Source organism: Rhincodon typus, chromosome 24, assembly GCF_021869965.1.
Source record: "Rhincodon typus isolate 14 chromosome 24, sRhiTyp1.1, whole genome shotgun sequence".
NCBI lineage: Eukaryota > Metazoa > Chordata > Chondrichthyes > Orectolobiformes > Rhincodontidae > Rhincodon > Rhincodon typus.
In genome coordinates this window covers 10,816,784-10,836,770 of record NC_063355.1, presented here as the reverse complement: position 1 = coordinate 10,836,770, position 19,987 = coordinate 10,816,784, and the positions used below count along the sequence as shown (strand labels likewise).

General features: G+C 39.8%; 1 protein-coding gene across 1 annotated transcript in view; it reads left to right on the top strand.

Annotated features, from left to right (window-relative positions):
• Nucleotides 1-1,002: 1,002 nt before the first annotated feature.
• LOC109931397 (protein unc-119 homolog B-like) overlaps nucleotides 1,003-19,987 on the top strand; it is a 46,211-nt gene continuing 27,226 nt past the window's right edge. Inside the window, exon 1 of the mRNA XM_048611702.1 lies at nucleotides 1,003-1,588. Within this exon, the coding sequence (XP_048467659.1) occupies nucleotides 1,402-1,588 (187 nt within the window). The 5' untranslated portion in view covers nucleotides 1,003-1,401. The remainder of the gene's footprint in view (nucleotides 1,589-19,987) is intronic.

The window sequence follows — 19,987 nt, the reverse complement described above, 5'->3', positions numbered from 1 at the left end:
GTGTCGTGTGATTTCTGACCTTATCCACCTGTCCAACACCGGCACCTCCACACAAAGGCACTGTTCACATAAAACAGATGGGACGTCAGTTTAACACCTCATCTAAAACACAGCATCTCTGACAGTATAACGCCTCCTGAGCACTACACAAGGACGTCAAACTTCAACCACAATCTTGTGACTCAGATGAACGTGCTATCAACAAAGTCACAGAATGGTGCAATAGTCGTGACATATATTCTGCGAAGTCAGCGTAATTAAACAGAATAACTTGTCTTGGAGGGGCATCAGGGAGAAGGCAATATAAACTGGACCAAAAACAGAAAGTGCTGGAGAAACTTAGCAAGTCTAGCAGCATCTGTGGAGAGAAACACAGAGTTAACGTTTCGGGTCCAGTAACCCTTCGTCAGAACTTTGTTTTTGTTTCAGATTTCCAGCATCCGCAGTTCTTTGTTTTGACTTTGAATAAAATCAGGCAATTCTGGTAACACACAGCAGATGGGGAAGCTTACGTGCAGAGAGAGAGAAACAGTGAAAGTTTCAGGTCTATGAACCTTCGTCAGACAAGAGAAACTTCAGCTTGGCCACAGGCACCTTTTTTTTAATCCGTAGGCGCGAATCGAAATTCCTTCCACGTTACAGGAAGGTGCTTTATGCATGTAGAAGGCTCTAATTATAGACAAACAAACAAACCAACAAAAAAATTTAACTGCAGATGCTGGTGGTGGGGGTGGAATCAGAAGCACAAACAGAATTTGCTGGAGAAACTCGGCATCTCTGGAGAGAGGCACAGAGTTAACGTTTCGGGTCTTCTTCAGAACTGATGAGAGACCATTGGGAGCAAACCAGATTCTCTGAAATCAGTGGAAGGACTCACTGTTTAAAGACGGCTGGAGTGGATTACACAAGGTTAGCAAGAGTCGTGTCCACTCCAGCAGGCAGGGTTTATAAATCACTCGGAAGAACGGCAGGTGCTGGAGTCAGAGTTAACACGGTGTGGAGCTGGAGGAACACAGCAGGCCAGGCAGCACCAGGGAAGCAGGAAAGTCGACGTCGCGGGCTGGGACCCTTCTTCAGAAAGTTGTCGTTGTGCAACCTGCAGAGAGCCCCTGGAGCTGACCCTCGGGGCGGCTCCTGATTGGCTGACGTTGACCCCGTGCTGACCCATGCACCTCCTCTCCATAGATACCGAGTCCTACCGACCGGCCGCCATTTTGAAGCTAGCGGCGGTGACCGGATCTTTGCGGCCGGAGGCGGCGGTTGCTGCTGCTGGACAACGGGAGGAGAAACTAAGGTGAAGCCGGCGGACGGAGCCCCGAGTCTTGGGCTTGTTCGAGCGCCTTAAACTTTCTTCGCGCTCCGTCTGTCCGGCCGCGGTGCTTCTGAACCCACTTCGCCGGGATGAGTGACTCGGAGAACAGGACGGACGGCATCGAGCCGAAGAAGGAGGGCGGCAGCGTGCTCAACAGGATGAAGAGCAGGAAAAACCCGGAGCCCGAGGGCCTGACCCCCATCACCGAGGCCGAGCTGCTGCAGCAGGACTCCATCAACCCTCTCGATGTGCTGTGTCTGCAGAGCGCCACCGAGAGTAAGCGGCTGCTTCTCCCTCACGGATAGCTGGGTTGGGTGGCTGGCTGCCTGGGGTGGTATATCGGTATTCGGTCCATCGACCTGACCGATTAGGCCTTAAACTTGATGTTCCCTTCAGAATCTGCAAGAAAGGGGAAGTAGGTTAATATAGTTGTAGACACCCTTGCCGTGTACTTGATTACTCGCTTTAATTAGCTTACTCCTATCCATTGGTATCCTACTTAATCTATTCAGCTCTGATTCCTTGGCGCAGCGGGATACTTGTGATGGGGGAAAAATTCCTCGGGAGCTATCCCACCTTGGTGCCTACTCCAGTTTTTTTTAGTTGAACCTCGAAATCGGACAATTTGTTTAACTGCAAACCCCAGTCATGGATGCATGTAAGATTTAGTAAATGCTTGGTTTGGTGTGGAAGACAGGTGAACTCTTTAAAAGTTCGATAACTGAGCTTAAGATCATTGCAGATTTGCTCTGCATTTGCGAGTATGGATATTAATATTTACAGAGGAGACTGATATTAGTCCATGCCAATTCTTCAGAGTAACTTCAGTGTATTGTTTTGACGTAATTTTAAAGTTTGCAATACAGCACTGTGATAATTAACTTGCCAAATTAGTGAAATTTGTGTTTAGTGCATTAGTTAGGCAGTAATTTGTGAATTTAAAGTCTGAATGAAAGAGGAATGATGATAAGATTGAAGTTTCATGGTTTCCCTTGCTATCACATCCCTACGAGGCAGAACAATTTTTTCTGTTAATTTGTGGGAGATGAACATTGTTTCCTGTGCCAGCATTTATTGCCTGTCTCTTGTTACTCTTGCGAAGGTGATGGTGAGCTGCTGCCTTGAACTGCTGCTGTCCATTTGCTTTAGGTAGACCCATAATGCTGTTAGGGAGGGATCTATCAGCACTGATGAAATGGTCATGTCTTTGCAAGGCAGGATGGTGAGTGACTCGGAGGGGAACTTGCAGCTGGTGGTGTTCCCAGGTATTTGTTAACCATGTCATTGTAGATGGCAGTGGTCTATGGTTTGCAAGATGCTGATTGAGGAGACTTTGTGAATTCCTGCAGTGCATCTTGTAGATCGTCCATCAAGGTGCTATTAAGCCTCAGTAGTGGAGGGAGTGAATATTTGCAGATGTGCCAATCAAGTGAGCCCCTTTGTCTTGAATGATGTCAAGCTTCTTGAGCATTGTTGGAGCTGCACTCATCCAGGCAATTGAAAGCATTCCATCACACTCTTGACTTGTGCCTTGTAAATGGTGCACAGGCTTTGAGGAGTCAGTAGATGAGTTACCTGCTGCATGATTCCTAGCTTCTGACTTGTTCTTACAACTACAGTATTTGTATGCAACAAAATCAGAAATGGCTGGAAAAACTCAGCAGGTCTGACAACATTTGTGGAGAGAAAGTGGAGTTAACATTTGGCTCCGTGACCTTTCTTCAGAACTGATTTATAGCCAGGAAGAGGCTGATATATTTGCTGGAGAAGGAGTGGGGTGTGGGTGAAGGAGAAAGACAATGCAGTAAACTTTCTCCCATGTCCTTACCCCAATCCCCACGCACCAGGCCTGTCATCACATGGGCTGCTACCAAAAACAAGTGTCAACCAATAACAGGCCCCATTAGTAGCTATTCATTCTCCCAGGCTGATCTATACGTCAGACCTTTGCCTACCCAGCTGTTTTCCTCTCTGTCTGGGCTCCATATGCACTTATTGTTTACTCCGTTCCCCTCCTCCACCCCTTCTCAATCATATATACCAACCTTTTCCTTAAATGTTAACTCTGCTTTCTCTCTACAGATCCTACCAGACCTGTTGAGATTTTCCAGCATCCACCGTTTGTTGTGTTACAGTGTTTATTATGTTATTTCAGTTCAGTTTCTAGTCAATGGTCATCTGTAGGCTGTTTGAATTGGGGCATTCAATGATGATCAGACCACTAAATGTTAATATGTAATGGTTAGATTCTCTCTTTTTGGAGTTGGTCATTGCCTGAAGCTTGCCTTGTGCAAATGTTACTTTCAAGCCCAAGCCTGGATATTGGACATAGACTGCTTCACTATCTGAGGAGTTGTGAATGGTATAAACATTGTATGATCATCAGCAAATATCCCCATTTCTGACCTTATGATGTAGGGAAGGTCATTAATGAAGCAGCTGGAGATAAGGCACTACATTGAAGTCATGAAGGCTCTTGTGCGGTGATAATATCTCCTACCTCTGAGCCAGGAGGCCCAGGTTCAAATCCTATCTGCTCCAGAGGTGAGTCGTAACATATCTGAACAGGTGATGAAAAAAACATACTCGGAGGAACTTCTGCGGAAATGTTTTGGAGCTAACCTGACTGACCTTAGCAACTATAATTGTCCTTCTTTGTGCCAGGTATTTCTCCAACAAGTGGAGAATTTTCGCCCTTATTCACATAGATTCCAGATTTAGTAGAACTTCTTGATGTCATACTGTATTTAGATGTGGCCTTGATGTCAAGGGCAATCACTGTCTCTTACACAGGTGTTAATCGAATCATGGTTTGGTTACAGCTTTGGAGATGGCTACTCTGCCTGTTGTGACCATGCTAGCCCTTCACAAGAGTAATGTAGCTGGTCTCATTACTGTGTTTTTTCTCTGTATGTTTGCAGTTTCTTTTTTAAGGTATTTAATCAGTTTACCTTCGAAAGTCAAGATTGACTTTGCACTGGAGGCAATCCAGATCCGAATAGTCTCATGCTACTGTTAGCTATTTTGTTTTTCACCGTAATCAGTATCCTCTGATTCTAGATTTTTCACCCAATTGTTGCAGTTTCTCTCTATTATTTGTGTCTCGGCACTCATTAATTTGAACACTTCTAATAGTTCTTCTCTCAACTTCTCTACTCTTAGGACAGCAACCCCAAGTTTCTCCAATCTATCCACATAACGGAAATCCCTTGTCCCTGGAACCATTCTCATAAATTTTATATGGTAATGTATCATTGTCCATGGAGGATCATAGGTATCTTTCTTTGGAGATTCAAATAGTTGTATACGTTGAGACACAACACTTGACATCCAGCATGGGGCATGGCAAAGAGGCAAGCCTCTATGAAGACTGCCATTGAGCCTGTGCCATGCTCTAGCCAACTGACCTCCCACAAACTTTCTAAAACCTTCACGTGCTTCCTGATGTGTGGTACTCAGAATTGGACACAGTACTGCAATTGGCAGAATCAGTGTGTTATAACTTCCTTTTACTCCAGCCATCTAGTTATAAAACTCAGGATCCTGTATGCCTTTTTAACCCACTTTCTTATCCTCCCATGCTACTTTCCACAATTTGTGTGCATTTACTCCCAGGACGCACTGTTCTTGTATGACCTACAATTGTAACTTTTATTGCCATCTCTTGTTCTTCCTGCTAAAATACATCCATTTTCTGTATAAAATTCAATCTATGTGCCAGCCTATTCATCTAGCCTATCAAGGTCCTCGAAATCTTGTTATATCTGACACAATCTTTCATGGTTCATGGTACTCAAGTTCTGTGACATCTGCAAATTTTGAAATTGTGCTCCATCCACCCAAGTTGAGGTTATTAATTTGCATCAAGGAAAGTTGTCCCAGAGCCAATCCCTGGGAAGCCTCAAAATATGTTTTCCTCGAGTCTAATTTCCTATTTCCTATCATTGCTGTTGGTAGTATCACAGCCACCACAGAAGCAACCGTTCCAACAATATTGAGCAATGTACGGTTTGATAAAAATACAGCCCCCTTATCTCCTATCTTGCCAGCTCCCTCAAAACAGGATAACATCACCAGTGGTGACATTCTCTTGGATATGTTTACTGATCATTCTGTTTCCTGTCATGTTAAACAAGGGTGTAACATTTTCAATTCTGCAGTCCTCTGACACCATTCTCGTTTCGGTACCGTATACATAACGTGGCAGATATGGCAAAAGAAAGCCCCATTCTTTGTATGTAATGCTGATGTAAGCAATGAATATTTGTGCAAAAGCAAAGCTGACACAGCATGCGCAAAAAGACGATGGATCGTCATGTTGCATGAACAGCTGTGTTTAGTGCTGTTTCCTTTGGCTCATGCATCTTGGAAGAGGCAGTGAAGTTCTTTATGATTTAACTAGTGCAAATTTTCTTACCCTTTTATGAAATCTGCATACCGTTATTATTAATTTGGTCGATGGTTCAATGTCAAAAGTTTGATTCAGAGCCAACAAATGGGTATTGCAACTGATTTCAACATCAATCAGTTAACTAAACACAAGCCAGCAATTGAACCATGGGACCTCCCCAATCCGAATGTCATTCTGTATCACACCAGGAAGTATATTTAACCACTGATTCAGTATATAAGAAAGCTGCAATATGCGTTAAAAAAACTCAGAGCTGACTCAGTGGTTAAACAGTGGCAGTGGTATAGGAATGTACTTGCAGGTAAAGTTTAGAGAGAAAATGTTCCATTTGTGTGCTCAAATATGTTTTTAAAAAAAGGCAAAAAATTACTGCTTACCTTAGACTGTCATTGTCAGTTCATTTTAAAAGTAAGGCGAAGGGGCAAAATGATCATTGGTTCTTTCCAAATATGAAAAATCAATGAAATTAAAGTCAGGGCTTAACCTTTTAAAAATTGATTTTTGTATCCGTCATTGTGAATGTTGCCTATTGTAAAAATGCAGTCAATGAGTACAGAGCTTGGCAATTTTTAAGGTTATGGTTATCTGTTGTAGTGCTATTTATATTTGCATGTTTGAAAGGAACCAATGATCCTTTTGCAATTTGTTATTTTTGAGACAAGCACAGACAAAACAGGTGAAAATACTTGGAATTAATGGCACAAAAACAGAAATTGCTGGAGAAACTCAGCAGGTCTGACAGAAGAAAACAGAATTAACATTTTGAGTTCAATGACTTCATCCGAATGGAATTACTGGGTTACCTTAGGATAGAGTGGGCATGCTGGGCTTGCTTCCAAAAGAGTTTACAGGAACAGCGGTGACTTGATTGAGTTGTGTAAGAACCTTATTTACCTTGACAAGGTGAACTTGGAGAACATGTTTCCTCCTGAGGCTGAGTCCAGAAATAGGTGACACTTTTAAAATTTGGGTTGCCCTTTTAGGACAGAGATGAGGTGAAGTTTTTTTCTGAGGGTTGTGCAACTTTGGAACAAACTACCTCAAAAGGTGTTGGAAGTGGGAACACTTTTTAAGGCGCAAATACATAGATTCCTTTTAGGTAAGAGAATCAAGTATTATCAGAGGTAGATGCAAATGTGGAATTTAAAACACAAACAGATCAACCAAGATCTTATTGGATGGTGGGACAGGCTTGAGGACTGAATGGCCTGCTTCTCCAATATTGTACATTCACAAGATGATTAGCTTTGCCTTTCTAAATATATTTGAGCACACAAATGCAATATCTTCTCAACAAACTTTAAGATTGAGAGTGAAAGTTATCAAATGGTGTTCTCTGCTCAAACCACTGTCTAGCCATTGAGTCAGCACTGTTGAAATCATTTGCAATCAGTTAACTAAATACAAATCACTAACTCAAGTGGTTAAATGCTCTTCCTGGTGTGATAGAATGACATTTAAGTTAGGAAAGCTCCTTGCTTCAATGGCTGGTCTACATTCAGTTTATTGATTGTAGGTGGAATAGTAGTCTTCCCCGGGGTGGTGAAGAAGGAAAAAAAACTGTTGCTACTGGTAGTTGTTTATGCCAGAAAGTACATACTTGCATTTGAATGAAGTTAAAGCAATCGTAGCCATGTTGCCACCTATGAGGCAGTAAGCTGCTGTCAATGTCTTTCTCGATCATGTGAAGAAGGTCATCTCAGATGATGTAATAATTTTCAGAAGGGTCACTGGATTCAAAACGTTAACTCTGTTTTCTCTCTGCAGATGTTACCAGAGTTGCTGAGTTTCTCCGCAATTTGCTTTTTTTGTTTCAGATCTCCAGTTTATGCAGTTCTTTCATTTTACTTTGTGAAAATGCTGAGAGTCAGAGATGTGGAAATATTTTCCTCGTTTAATCACCACATGAGACATGAATGTGGTTAGCTTTGCAAATCTGTTTTATGGAGACTATCACATTTAATATATTTAAATAAAACTTTTCAGTCATTTGTATCCATTACAGGAAAAAAGACATTTTGTGGGTACTTAAAGCATCTGATGGATTCTTTATACTTCAAACTTTTATAAAACTTATTTCTGACCTGACCTGATTTCTTTTGACAGTTTCCAGCAAATGTAACTTGACATTTGATGGCTAATTGAATTAGCACCTGCCATGCATCATTGAGAATTTATGGATTGTAATTTGCAATCTAGTGTGAATAGTGTGTTTGTATTGATTTAGGAACATTTATTAAATGTCACAGGGAATTGGAATTCCACATAAAGCAGAATCTGTTAAATGTTCTACAGCTTGTGTAAGTTACAATTACAGATCATATAATCAGGCTGAATTCACCACGGGTCTGCTGACTTAAGACCAGTAAATTTATCAACATGTGGGAATGCGATTGGTTTCAGGATTAGCAAATTAATTCTTCTGCAGACTGGAACCATTTGCAGGGTTATTAGAAATAATTTTTACATAACACATACAACTACAAAAAAATTGAGAAATGTTGAAACTTGGTATATGCAGATATGGGTAGAACAATGTTAAAATTAAACCAAATATGGAATGTTAGGCTTGAGCAAAGCATCTAGAAAAGACATGTGACATCTTCTGACTAACATTGGCGGATAAAATTTGTTCTTTTACTCAATTGATTGACTTTGACTATATCCATTTAGGGTATGATATAGTATAGAACCTCAATGCAATGAAACATTCAATGGGTAAGGATTAAAAGTAGGCTATTAAGATAATCTAGAGAGAGATGATAATGTATTTCTGTAAATTCATGATTGTAAGTGTGTTGAAAGAGAATTTCCTCACAAGGAGAAACTTTTATATGCTTAAAGAATAGAGATTATAGATTGGCATGATTGTCTGTCTCTTATCTCACTAATGCTATTAGAACATGACATTGAAATTGGTTGTTCAACTTTAAGCATTCTGTTCGTAGTTAGCAAGAATAGACTTTGAATTGTATCATGGATATTTCTACTCTTGTATGGTACGTATATCTTTGAAATGGGGAATTTCCAATGTCAAAGCAGATTTCTAAGATATCATTCTGAGTCAATGTTTGGAAATAACAAGATATAATTCATATGTGGCTTGCTTATGATTCAGCTCACAACCTGAAAAACAGTTCTTCAGCCGATAAATTCATGGTTAGTTGCTTGTAATTTCTTCTTTCCTAATCTGGTAACCACCAAGTTTATATTTGAGAGTTTTATATTCCAGGTGCAGTTTATTTGGTTGCTTTTGGTTAATGTCACTAAGAGCCATTTAGGATTACAAATGATTTTGGGAACTTGTAACGAATGGCCACATTGGTTTTAAACAATGGCATCAGAAAAAGCATAATAAATGAACCTCTAGATATCTCTAACAAGGCCTGAAGAAATGCCTAAGACCTATTGGAACAAGGGAACAGATGATAGGTATGTTAGTTACGGATTAATTGGGTGAGAATCAGTTCTGTAAACATGGAGAGCTAGCCATTAGTGGGATATGAGCCTTATAGACTGTGGTTAACTGAAATAAAGTTCTCACCGAAAAGTATAGATTTGGACTGTTCGAACGCATTTGTCATTTAGGGTACAACACTAGGTAGCTCTGAGTATTATTTCCTTTTATAGAGGAATTCATTAGATTGGTCTGGTTTCTGATGAATTATGTAATGACGCACTCTGATTTTGTAAGTCAGGTTCCATTGGACTTCCAATCTTTTCATTTCTGCCATCTCTTTTCATCTGCTTACTCCTGGTCAGTTTCCTATGAGTAAGCTGTCACTGAGCCAAGCTGCTACTCCATTCTGCTATTACAGCAGAATGCCTTTTTAGTTTAAATCTGATCTATATGTTTAATTGGCTGTAAAGTTTTTTGTGTGTAATGAAGAATTTATAGAATGCTTGTCTCTTATCTTCACAGATTTCTGGAAAAATATTAATTGCTTCACATAATTGTCAAATAGTTTTATACTTCATTTCCAACAGGCCAGTTATTAAATATTACAAACCGAAAGAACTGCGGATGCTGTAAATCAGGAACAAAAAAAAAGTTGCTGGAAAAACTTTTTTTCCTTCACAGATGCTGCCAGACCTGCTGAGCTTTTCCAGCAACTTTGTTTTTGTTCCAGTATCTAAAAATTGTTCACTTTACCTGCCGTTTTTAATAACTTACTACAAGATATGTATCGTAATATGCAATCATGCACTCTACAAGATGCACCTTTGTGGGAGATGTGCCAGTGTCTCATTGAGTTTACATTGTCACAAACTAATGGTGAAAGTTGTAATGGAGTTTATCGATGGCCTTTTTGTTTGAAGTAGCTTGTATTTTTAAGCTTTCTTTTTCTCCATTGTGAAAGATGCAAGATAAGAATGCAAAGCTTTTTACACTTTCAATACTCAATGACAGCGTGAAGTAGTGTTGAATTGAATTTAATGTCTTTTGATGCAGCGTTTAATACCAGTCGTATTCTCCTTCAACAGCGTACCCTTATTGCTCCAGTGAATTAGCATAAATATTTTTATTTTCTATTTGTCATTCTTAGACATCTCTGAATAAAAGTAATTGTCAATTAGTGTCAGATTGATAAAAAGTTTGTATTGTGGTCTGTGACTTTCTTGAACCTATTTCACTGTCCTGTCCAACCTTCCAGTTAGATTGTGACAAGCAATTTGTTGATTTGGGTTGGATTTGAACCTAAATCTTGGAAGAAATTGTTTTTAGTACACTCAATCTTTCTTCCTCCATATCTTTACTTTTAACAAGTAGTGAGTGAATGCTTAAGATTAGTATGATATTCCTCTGTTCACTATTTTAATGGAGGGGCTTATTTTGTATGTATCAGTTAAGAGTACTTTTCAATTATTGTGTGCAGCTTTTCACAGTTTCCTGTTTTGAATAATATTGTTCTTTTATTCTTTTTAAAATGAATAACTTCATATACCAATTATTAGTATTGGAATAAATTATTAAGGAAGTAATAGTAAAACATTTGGAAGCTCATCTAATCAAGCAGTAGAGGTCATATTGCACTTCATTTGCATAACAGCATAACTTCATCTTTGACTAATTTAGAGGTTTTGAGGAAGATATATACATGTGTACATACAATTAAAAGTAGGGTCTTGGGCAGTGTTGTAGAACAGAGAGATCTAAGGGTTCAGGTACATAATCCATTGGAATTTGCATCAGGGTGGTTAAGGCTTTCAGCATGCTTGCCTTCATTGCTCAGACCTTTGAGTATAAGAGTTGGGATGTTACGTTGAGGTTGTACAGGATGTTGATGAGGCCTTTTCTGGAGTACTGTGTCCAGTTCTGGTCTCCCTGTTATAGGAAGGATGTTATTAAGCTGGAGAAAAGATTTACCAGGACATTGCCAGAATGGAGGGTTTGAGTTGTAAGGAGAAGCTGGATAGGCTGGGACACTTTTTTTTCACTGGAGCGTAGGAGGTTGAGGGGTGACCTTATAGAGGTTTATAAAATCATGAGGGGTATAGATAAGGTGAATGGCAGGTGTCTTTTCCCAAGGTAGGGTATTTCAAGACCCAAGGGACATATTTTTAAGGTGAGAGGAGAAAGATTTAAAGAAGACATGAGGGGCAGTTCTCTTACACAGTGAGTGGTTCGTGTGTGGAATGAACTGGCGGAGAAAGTGGTGGTTACAGGTATAGTTACAATGTTTAAAAGATATTTAGGTAAGTACATGCATAAGAAAGGTTTGCGGAGATATGGGCCAAGTGTAGGCAGGTGCGACTAGTTTAGTTTGTGATTATGGTTGGCATGGACTGGTTGGACCGAAGCATCTGTTTCCATGTTGTATGTCTCTGTGCGTCAGAACAGATAGTGGAGAACCAGTGGATGTGTTGCATATTAGACAAGGCACCTGACAAAAGGTTGAGTCGTATGATGAGTGTGCATGATGCTGGAGGTGATAAATTGGCATGGATAGAGAATTGACTGATGGGCAGGAAACAGACAGTGGGGATTAGGGGTTCTTTGTCAGGTTGGTGTCCTGTAACTAGTGGGGTTCCCTAGGGATTAGTGCTGGGACAGCAACTGTTTACAATATATATTAATGACTTGAAGAAAGAAAGCTATGTACTGTATAACTCAGTGTGGAGCTGGAGGAATACAGCAAGCCAGGCAGCATCAGACAAGAAGGAAAGCTGACATTTTGGGTCAGGACCCTTCTTCAGAAATGGGGGCGGGGGAAGGGAGCTCTGAAATAAATAGAGAGAGGTGGGGTGGGGCTGGGGAATGTAGGTGGGATGGTGGTAGGTAAGTGCAGGTAGGCAGTGGGGGGTTAGTTAGTGAGCTGGGAGAAGCGGATAGGTGGGAGAGAAGATGGACAGGTTTTGTCAGGTCAAGGAGGCGGGGATGAGAGGGAGGGTTGGTCATGGGATGAGGCTGGGGATGGGGAGAGGATAAAGCAGGATATAGATCAGTTGGAGGCATGGGCAGAAAAATGGCAGATGGAGTTTAATCCGGACAAATGTGAGGTGATGCATTTTGGAAAGTCAAGTACCCGTGGAAATTATACAGTAAATGGCAGAACCCTTAGGAGTATTGATAGGCGTGCAGGTCCACAGATCACTGAAGGTGGTACAGGTAGATAAAGTAGTAGAAAAGGCCTATGGTATGCTTGCTTACATTGGAAGGGGCACTGAATCCAAGGATAGACGAATTATGTTGCAGCTTCATGGAACTTTAGTTAGGCCAGACTTGGAATATTGTGTACATTTCTGGTCACCACATTGCCAGAAGGATGTGGATGCTTTGGAGAGGGTACAGAAAAGGTTTGCCAAGATGTTGCCTGGTATAGGGGATTTTAGCTATGAAGAAAAATTTGGATAGACTGGGTTTGTTTTCACTGGAACGCAGGGGGTTGAGGGGCAATCTGAAAGAAGTTTATAAGTTTATGAATGGCATGGATCAAGTGGAAAGTAAGAAGCTGGAGGGGTCAATTATTAGGGGACACAGGTTTGGGATGAGGGTGAGGGGAGGGGGAGTTTAAAAGAGATGTGCGAGGCAGGTTTTTCACACAAAGCGGGGTGAGTGCCTGGAATGCACTGCCAGAGGAGGTGGTGGAAGCAGACACAATAGCAGCATTCAAGAAATACCTGGATGAATACATGAATAGGAAGGGAATAGAGGGATATGGATCCTGTAAGTGAAGACAGTTTTACTATGAAGGACAAAATGTGTTGGCACAGGCTTGGCAGGCAGAAGGGCCTGTTCCTATGCTGTGTTGTTCTTTGTTCTCTTTGTTCTTTGCTGATTGTAATTTTCTTGAGCTCCACCCTCCCTCTGTTCCATTTCCTGATGTACGCTAATTTCTAGGATGTTACTTGTATCTTCACTAGTGAAGAGTCATGCCAACTTGGGAAACTGGGAATTAACCTAGTGTGAATAATGCTATGGCTTTAAGAGGTGTATTTTGTCCTGGTTCTTGTAATAAAGAGAGGTTGAGACCGAGGTGCAGAGTGGTCTGTTTCAAGCCAACAAAGTAAACAACTTGTGAGGCCTTGTTCTTTTTTTAAAGAAGCAGCATTGAAGGGGTGTGGTCAAGCTTCCACAGAAACAGGATTTTAGTTTAGCTTTTAGTAACTGTTGGGATTTGGAAGCTGCTATACATATCTCCCTGATACAGCAAAATGCTTGAGTTCTCTCTCTTTTTCTCTTGCTCTCTGAATTTTCTCTTGATGTTCTTTTCTCCTGGACTGGAGAATTACATGTGAGATGATGTATTATTACTGAATCTGTCTTTGCCAAGGGTTGTTACTGTATTGGAACAGTTGCTGCTTAGAAGTTAAATAACCTATTATTTTGTTAAGTTTTCCAATAGAGTTAATTTATTCCAATTCTTCTTACTTATGTTTATATTTTAACTGTAGTGTGGGAATAAAATGTGTTTTGCTTCAAGCCTGGTAGTTTGACCAATCAAATTGCGCCTGGAACACACCGCCTCACATCTGCCTTTAAAAATAAGAAAAAGTTGGGACCTAGACCATCTTCTTAAAATATTGAGGCGGTTTGGTCTGGTCCATAACACTAGTGTGTCACGAACTCCCAACTGTGCAAGGGCTCATAGTATAAGGTTGCCCCAAAATTGCCTGGAAATAAAACCAACTGAGCAAGAGTTGCTTGTTATTCTTTGGGACTTGCGTGTATGGGTACAGCCAGAATCTATTGCCAACAAACAAATGTTCTTGAAATGAAGATGCTAGGGTCATTTCATGGGCAATTAAGAGTCAATAGCATTGCCATCGATCTAGAGTCACATAGGCCAGACTGGGTAAGGATGCACATTTCCTTCCCTGAAGGACATTAGTGAACTAGATGGGTCTTTATGACAACAATAGTTTCATGGTCACCATGACTGAAATTAGCTTTATATTCTCGATTTTGTTGAATTTAAATTTAGATGCTGAAAATTGTTCTTCAAAAAGGGGATGTGTTCCATTTCTGAGCATTCAGGCCTCAATCAACAAAAAATTACCAAAAAGTTACAACTACAGGCATTTATAATTTCTGTTGATGAACTAATGGTTTCTGCTGTTCAGCAGTCACTAATCTTGCTATTTTATCGTGCAGGCTATTTGCAATTTTAAACATTGCCTTAGAGATGGTGCAAGATTAGTCCCTTGCATGATGAATTTAAATATCAAAGCTTGCCTTTTAAACACTGAAGTAGTTCATTCTTCTAATTAATTCTTGATTGAAGGTTGCATTTTATATATTTTAGGTATCTTTTGTCATTATCACCAAAATTCCAAGTATAACTGCTTGGCTCGGGTAAAGGGGTTGGAAAGAAATACTATGTTGGAATAAAATTTGCCATGTCACTTTCCTGTTCTTTCTTCCGAAGGAAAGAACAGCTGTATAAAGTATATACATAAGTCAAGTAGACACAACACAGTAATCGAATTTGTGAAAATTTAATGTTTCTACAAAGAAGGGATTGATTGTTATGATGAGTTGGTTGTAGGTGATAGTCATCTGTGAGGGAAAGAAAGGGTGGATTGTTCTGAATCTAATGTTTTTTCCTGATCGGAACAGATGTTTTTATTACAATTACCAATTATTTAAGAGAGTTGCTGACAATTTCCCAGTGAGGTTGGGCAATTTTTAAGTTTGAAGTTCAGGCTTCAATTTCTGGTCTTGTTTAGAAGTACTTTTTGGAATATGTCTTTATGGAATCCACCTGAAAGCAGTGAAATCATAAGAAACCATTGGTGTCTATTGTATTTGTGCACTTTTATTCAGTTTGGTACTTTTCTACTTAAATTGGACAAGTTGGGTGTGTCAGAGCTTGCTAAGTTTACAGAGAAAATGTGTAACCGTATGTGCCCTAGGTACAGTAGCAAAATGATGCTAATCTATGAGTGGGTTGATGCTTGAAGATGCAAGTTATCCTCCCACTTTTATAGCTTTTGGTTCTTCCTCTTCGTCAAGCTAATAACATGCTTCAATTCTCTGCAGTTTAATCTTGTAACTGGTTATTGAAAATACTATAAATGTTTATGCTGCATTGCACACAGTAATTCCTCAATTTATAGGGTATTCTGAATAAATTGTAAAAAAAAAGTATCAGGGAAACTACTGCAAAGTTCTGCTTTATTGAAATTTTGTCTCTCGAGTAAGTGTAAACTTTGTTCTGCATTCCATGGTTTAATTTGCACATATACAGCATAACGATTAACCTTGATGTCTAAAATCCTTGGTGTCTGCTAAGTCTTGGTTCGCAAATTATTGCTGAATGTAATTTTACTGGAAGATATTTTAATCACCTGTTCAGAGATGTTCTTCCAAAGCAGGTGGGAGCATTCTGGAGCCGGTAGGACTTAAACCTGGGTCTCCTGGCTCAGGTGTAAGGACACTACCACTGTACCACAAGATATCCCTAAACTTTGCTGGTATGTATTTTCTAATCAATCGGTTCAGAGATGTTCTAACACACCTTTGGAGGAGGTGGAACTTGAACCCAGGTCTCCTGGGACAGAGACAGGGACACTGCCACTGCACCACAAGAGGCCCTCATACTTTGCTGGAAGATTTCTATTTGACCTATTTTTCTGGTTGTTCAGAGAAGTTATTACACATTTCTAGAGTAGGTGGAACTTGAACCCAAGCCCCTGGTCCATTTTTTGCTGGAATGAGTGTCTAGACTGGCACTAAACAGCTGCCTTCAATCTTGCCACATGGGAATGAAAACATGAGCTCTCACTGCCTTTCACTGTTAACACTTTGGTATTGTGTGACTGGTGCCAAGACAATTTATTGGGTAAATAAGTCAATCTTTTATGTGTGGCGTTAATTAGGATCTTATTAAAGCACAATGGAAATGTGAATTTTTCAAGTATGTACACTTGAATGACAAAACATCCTGCAATGCTATTCTGGATGTTCCCATTCCAAACCTTGCAAGTATACGAAAATACCGTGCTTTGTGTTCAGTGTCAGAGTGAAGTACTGGTGATGTAATCAATTTTGGCAATTAATCAAGGGAATCCCACAATATTAAAGCTTGTTGGCTTAAATGTAGTTATTCTTGGAGCATGTTATTTCCAATCTAGTTTGCCAGTGGTGGTAACATCAAAGAGTGACAGCACCTTTTCAGGACTGATAATTACTTGGTAGCATTTTGAATGCTAATGAAAACAAATGGATTTTCTAGAGTGTTGTCTTTTGACAAGAAGTTTTTTCATTGTAGTATGTGTATTAGTGGAGCACAAAATATATTCACTGAAAAGGTTTAGGAAGAAAGTTTATGATGGGTGTTTAGAGGAAAGTAAGAAGAGCATCTAAAGATAAAACTTTGTGATGGATGCTTTGGATATGTGACGAAAGGATGCTGGTTGCAAGGCGTTTTTCATATGTAATACATTTGTATAATTCATGCATGCTCTTGCACTTTCTCATGATGCCTTCTCCTTAAGCTCTGCACCCAAAAATGCTGACATGATTGCAAAAAAAGAGCTTGACACACAGGCTCAACTATGAGGAAGGAAAATTAGAGGTTTGTGGTGGATATCTAAATTTGAATTAAATGAAGCTCCCCACCAACAAAATAATTCAAGTGGCAAAGACTTGGGAGATGCTAAAGAAGAACACGGCTATTTCAAGATACCATAGTATGTCTGAAAATGAAGGAAAAAATAAATAGCAATAAAATACTAGTTTTCAGAATGCACGCTATTTTTGGATATGCTTTATGATGTATGGTGTGTAATTTACATATTTTGACATCATTTATGTTTAAGTTTGAAATTTTGAATTAGTGACATATTAGTTTTTCTGTATCTGAAGTTTTTTTTATTCACTTGTGGAGCATGAGCGATGCTAGCTGGCCACCATTTATTGCCATCTCATAGATTTAGTCAATGTAGATTTGAGAAAGGGAAGTCATTTTTGATAATTATTAGCATTGTAGTCAACAAATTAGGTAAAGGAGAACCAGTAGTTGTGTATTTGAGATACCAAATGTTATTCAATAAGGAACTACAAGAAAGGTATGCATAAAGTGAGATTTCTCAGTGTTTTAGGATGATTTTATTAGCATGGATAGAAGATTGACTGACTGACTAACAGAAATAGAGCATTTTCAGGGTGGTTGGCTGTAACTAGTGGAGTGCTGCAGGGATCAGTGCTGGGCCCTCAAATATTTACAATCTGTACTTAATGACGTGGATAAAGGGACTGATTGTATTGTAGCCAGTTTTACTGATCATTTGAAGATAGGTTAATTAGATGAATAGGACAAAAAGTTTGGCAGTTGGAGTATAATATTGGAAAATGTGAGGTTGTTCACTGGCAGGAAGGATAGAAAAGCAGATTATTATTTAAATAGGGAAAGATTGCAGGTTATCAAGGCATAGTGTGATCTGGCTGTCTGTGTATGAGTCACAAAAAGCTTGCACACAGGTACAGCTGGAAATGAGGAAGGTAGTGGACTGTTTACCTTTATTGCAAAGAAGATGGAGTAAGTAGAGAAGTCTTAAATCAATTGTGCAGTGTATTTGTGATAGTGCACCTAGAGTACTAGTCACAGATTTGGTCTCCTTACTTAAGGAAAAATATGCTTGAATTGGAAGCAGCTCAAAGTAGGTTCACTCTGCTGATTCCTGAGATGGACAAAGGGATTGTCTTATGAAAAATTTCATGCACTTTTAGGACTGTATAGTGCTTACTTGAGATCGGAAGTAAGGGAGGCGATCCTCTTGAAATGTATAGGACTCGGAGCAGACTTGACAAGGGAAATTCTGAGAAGTAATTTCTTGGTAGGGAATCTTGAACAAGGGGGTCATAGTTTTTTAAAGAAAGGGTCTTCCATTTAAGATGGAGATGAGAAGGGTTATATTCTCACAGGAATGTTAATCGTTAGGGTTCTTAACCCAAGTAGGCAGTGGGAAATTGATAATTGATATATTCAAGGCGGAGTTAGAGTTTTGATGATCTAACGAGTTTGAGGATTTTGGAGGGGTGTGCAGTGGTTGGGGGTAGACAGCAACGTAGCGTCAAGACCGCAATCAGATGATCTATCATCTTCTATTGGTGGAGCAGGCTCAAGAGACAAAATGGCTTACTTTTATTTCTTATGATCCAATAATTTTTGAGACCACTACAAACACTGCTCCCTCGCTACAGACTATCCCTTTCCTTGGGAACTGTCTTGAGCCTGAACTAGATTGCTACCTCTTTATACTTAACTTGGAGATGAGCTTTAAGCCACAAACCTGCGTGTTCATTAAGCCTGTGCATTTCTACCGCAACGATCTCACCGGTGTTTGCCCCTGCTGTAGTTGTTAAGCTTGGGAAGCCTTCACCCATGCTTTCATTATCTCCAGATTTGGCTGTTTTAATACACTCCTGGCCAGCCTCTCGTATTCTATTCTCCCAGAGTTGAGATCGTCCAAAAGAGTTGAGATCATCCAAAACTTTGCAACCTGTGTATTTACTGGTGCCACATGCATTCACCCAATACCCTATGCTTAATAATCTACCTTGGTTCCTACTTTTTCTTATAGTTGTTTTCAAATCTACCGATGGCCTAATCACCCCTAGCTCCAGCCCCATAACCCTTCAATGTATCTAAATCTGGCCTCCTGAGCATCATTGATTTCAATTCTTTCTCTATTGGTGTCCATTCTTTATAGTGCATTAGCCCTAACCTCTGGAAATCCTCCCCCAAACTTCTTTATCTCTCTCTAATTCCTGGCACTCCTAAGAGTCAACTTTTTTGACAAAACTTCAATCATCTGCACTATCTAATGGGCATGTTGTTATGTTTTGTTTTGTAATAACGGTATGAAAGCTTCTGGGGTGTTTATTTCACAAAAATGTTTGGCATGACTAGCCCATATAATTTTCTTTAAAGCAGATGATAAGAGGAACACCACCCTTCACATCTTGCTGAAGGCTACTTTCAAAATCTTTGTTTGAATGGATCTGTTTACTCTAGCGATTGGGGGTCCGGTTAGTTATGTCAAATCCACTTTCTACATTTGTTTCTTGGATGAGTTTTATCTCTGGATCAGTTGTAAGCTGTAAAATGTTCAATAGTTTGCTGCAACAGAAATTTTCTTCTGTCTCCCATATCATGTTAAATTGTAGAGCAGTTGAGGAGTAGAAGAGGTGATCAGATGTACACATGTAGTATTACAGTGAATGCTAGTTATCCAGAGATCCAGGAGATGCTCTGAGAACCCGGATTCAAATCTCACAGTGGCAAACAGAATTTAAATTAAAAACCAGTATGAAATTAATAATCTAATGAAACCATTCTCAATTGTCATAAAAACCCATCTGCTCAACATTTACAGAGAGAAATCTGCTACTCTTGCTTAGTCTGGCCTACGTGTGGCTCCAGACCCACAGCAATATGGTTGACTCTTAACTGCTCTCTGAAATGGCCTAGCAAGCCACTTACCTGAATCAAATCATTAAAAGTTCTCAAAAAAGGAACAAAACAAGTCAGACAACTGGACAACAACCTAGACGCCAGGAACAACAATGAAAAACTTAGCCTGTTGACCCTGTAAAGTCCTCCTTGGGAATATTTGGGGGCTAGTGACAAAATTGGGAGAACAACCTCTCAGACTTGTCAGGCTGTTGCTTGACAGAGACGTAATTATGAAATTGTACTTGGCAGATTGTGTCCCAAACAATACCATTACCATCCCTGGGTTTGCCCTGTCTATCCTGTCTAGTAGAAGTGGTGAAATAATGGTATACTATCAGAATGGGGTTGACTTGCAAGCCC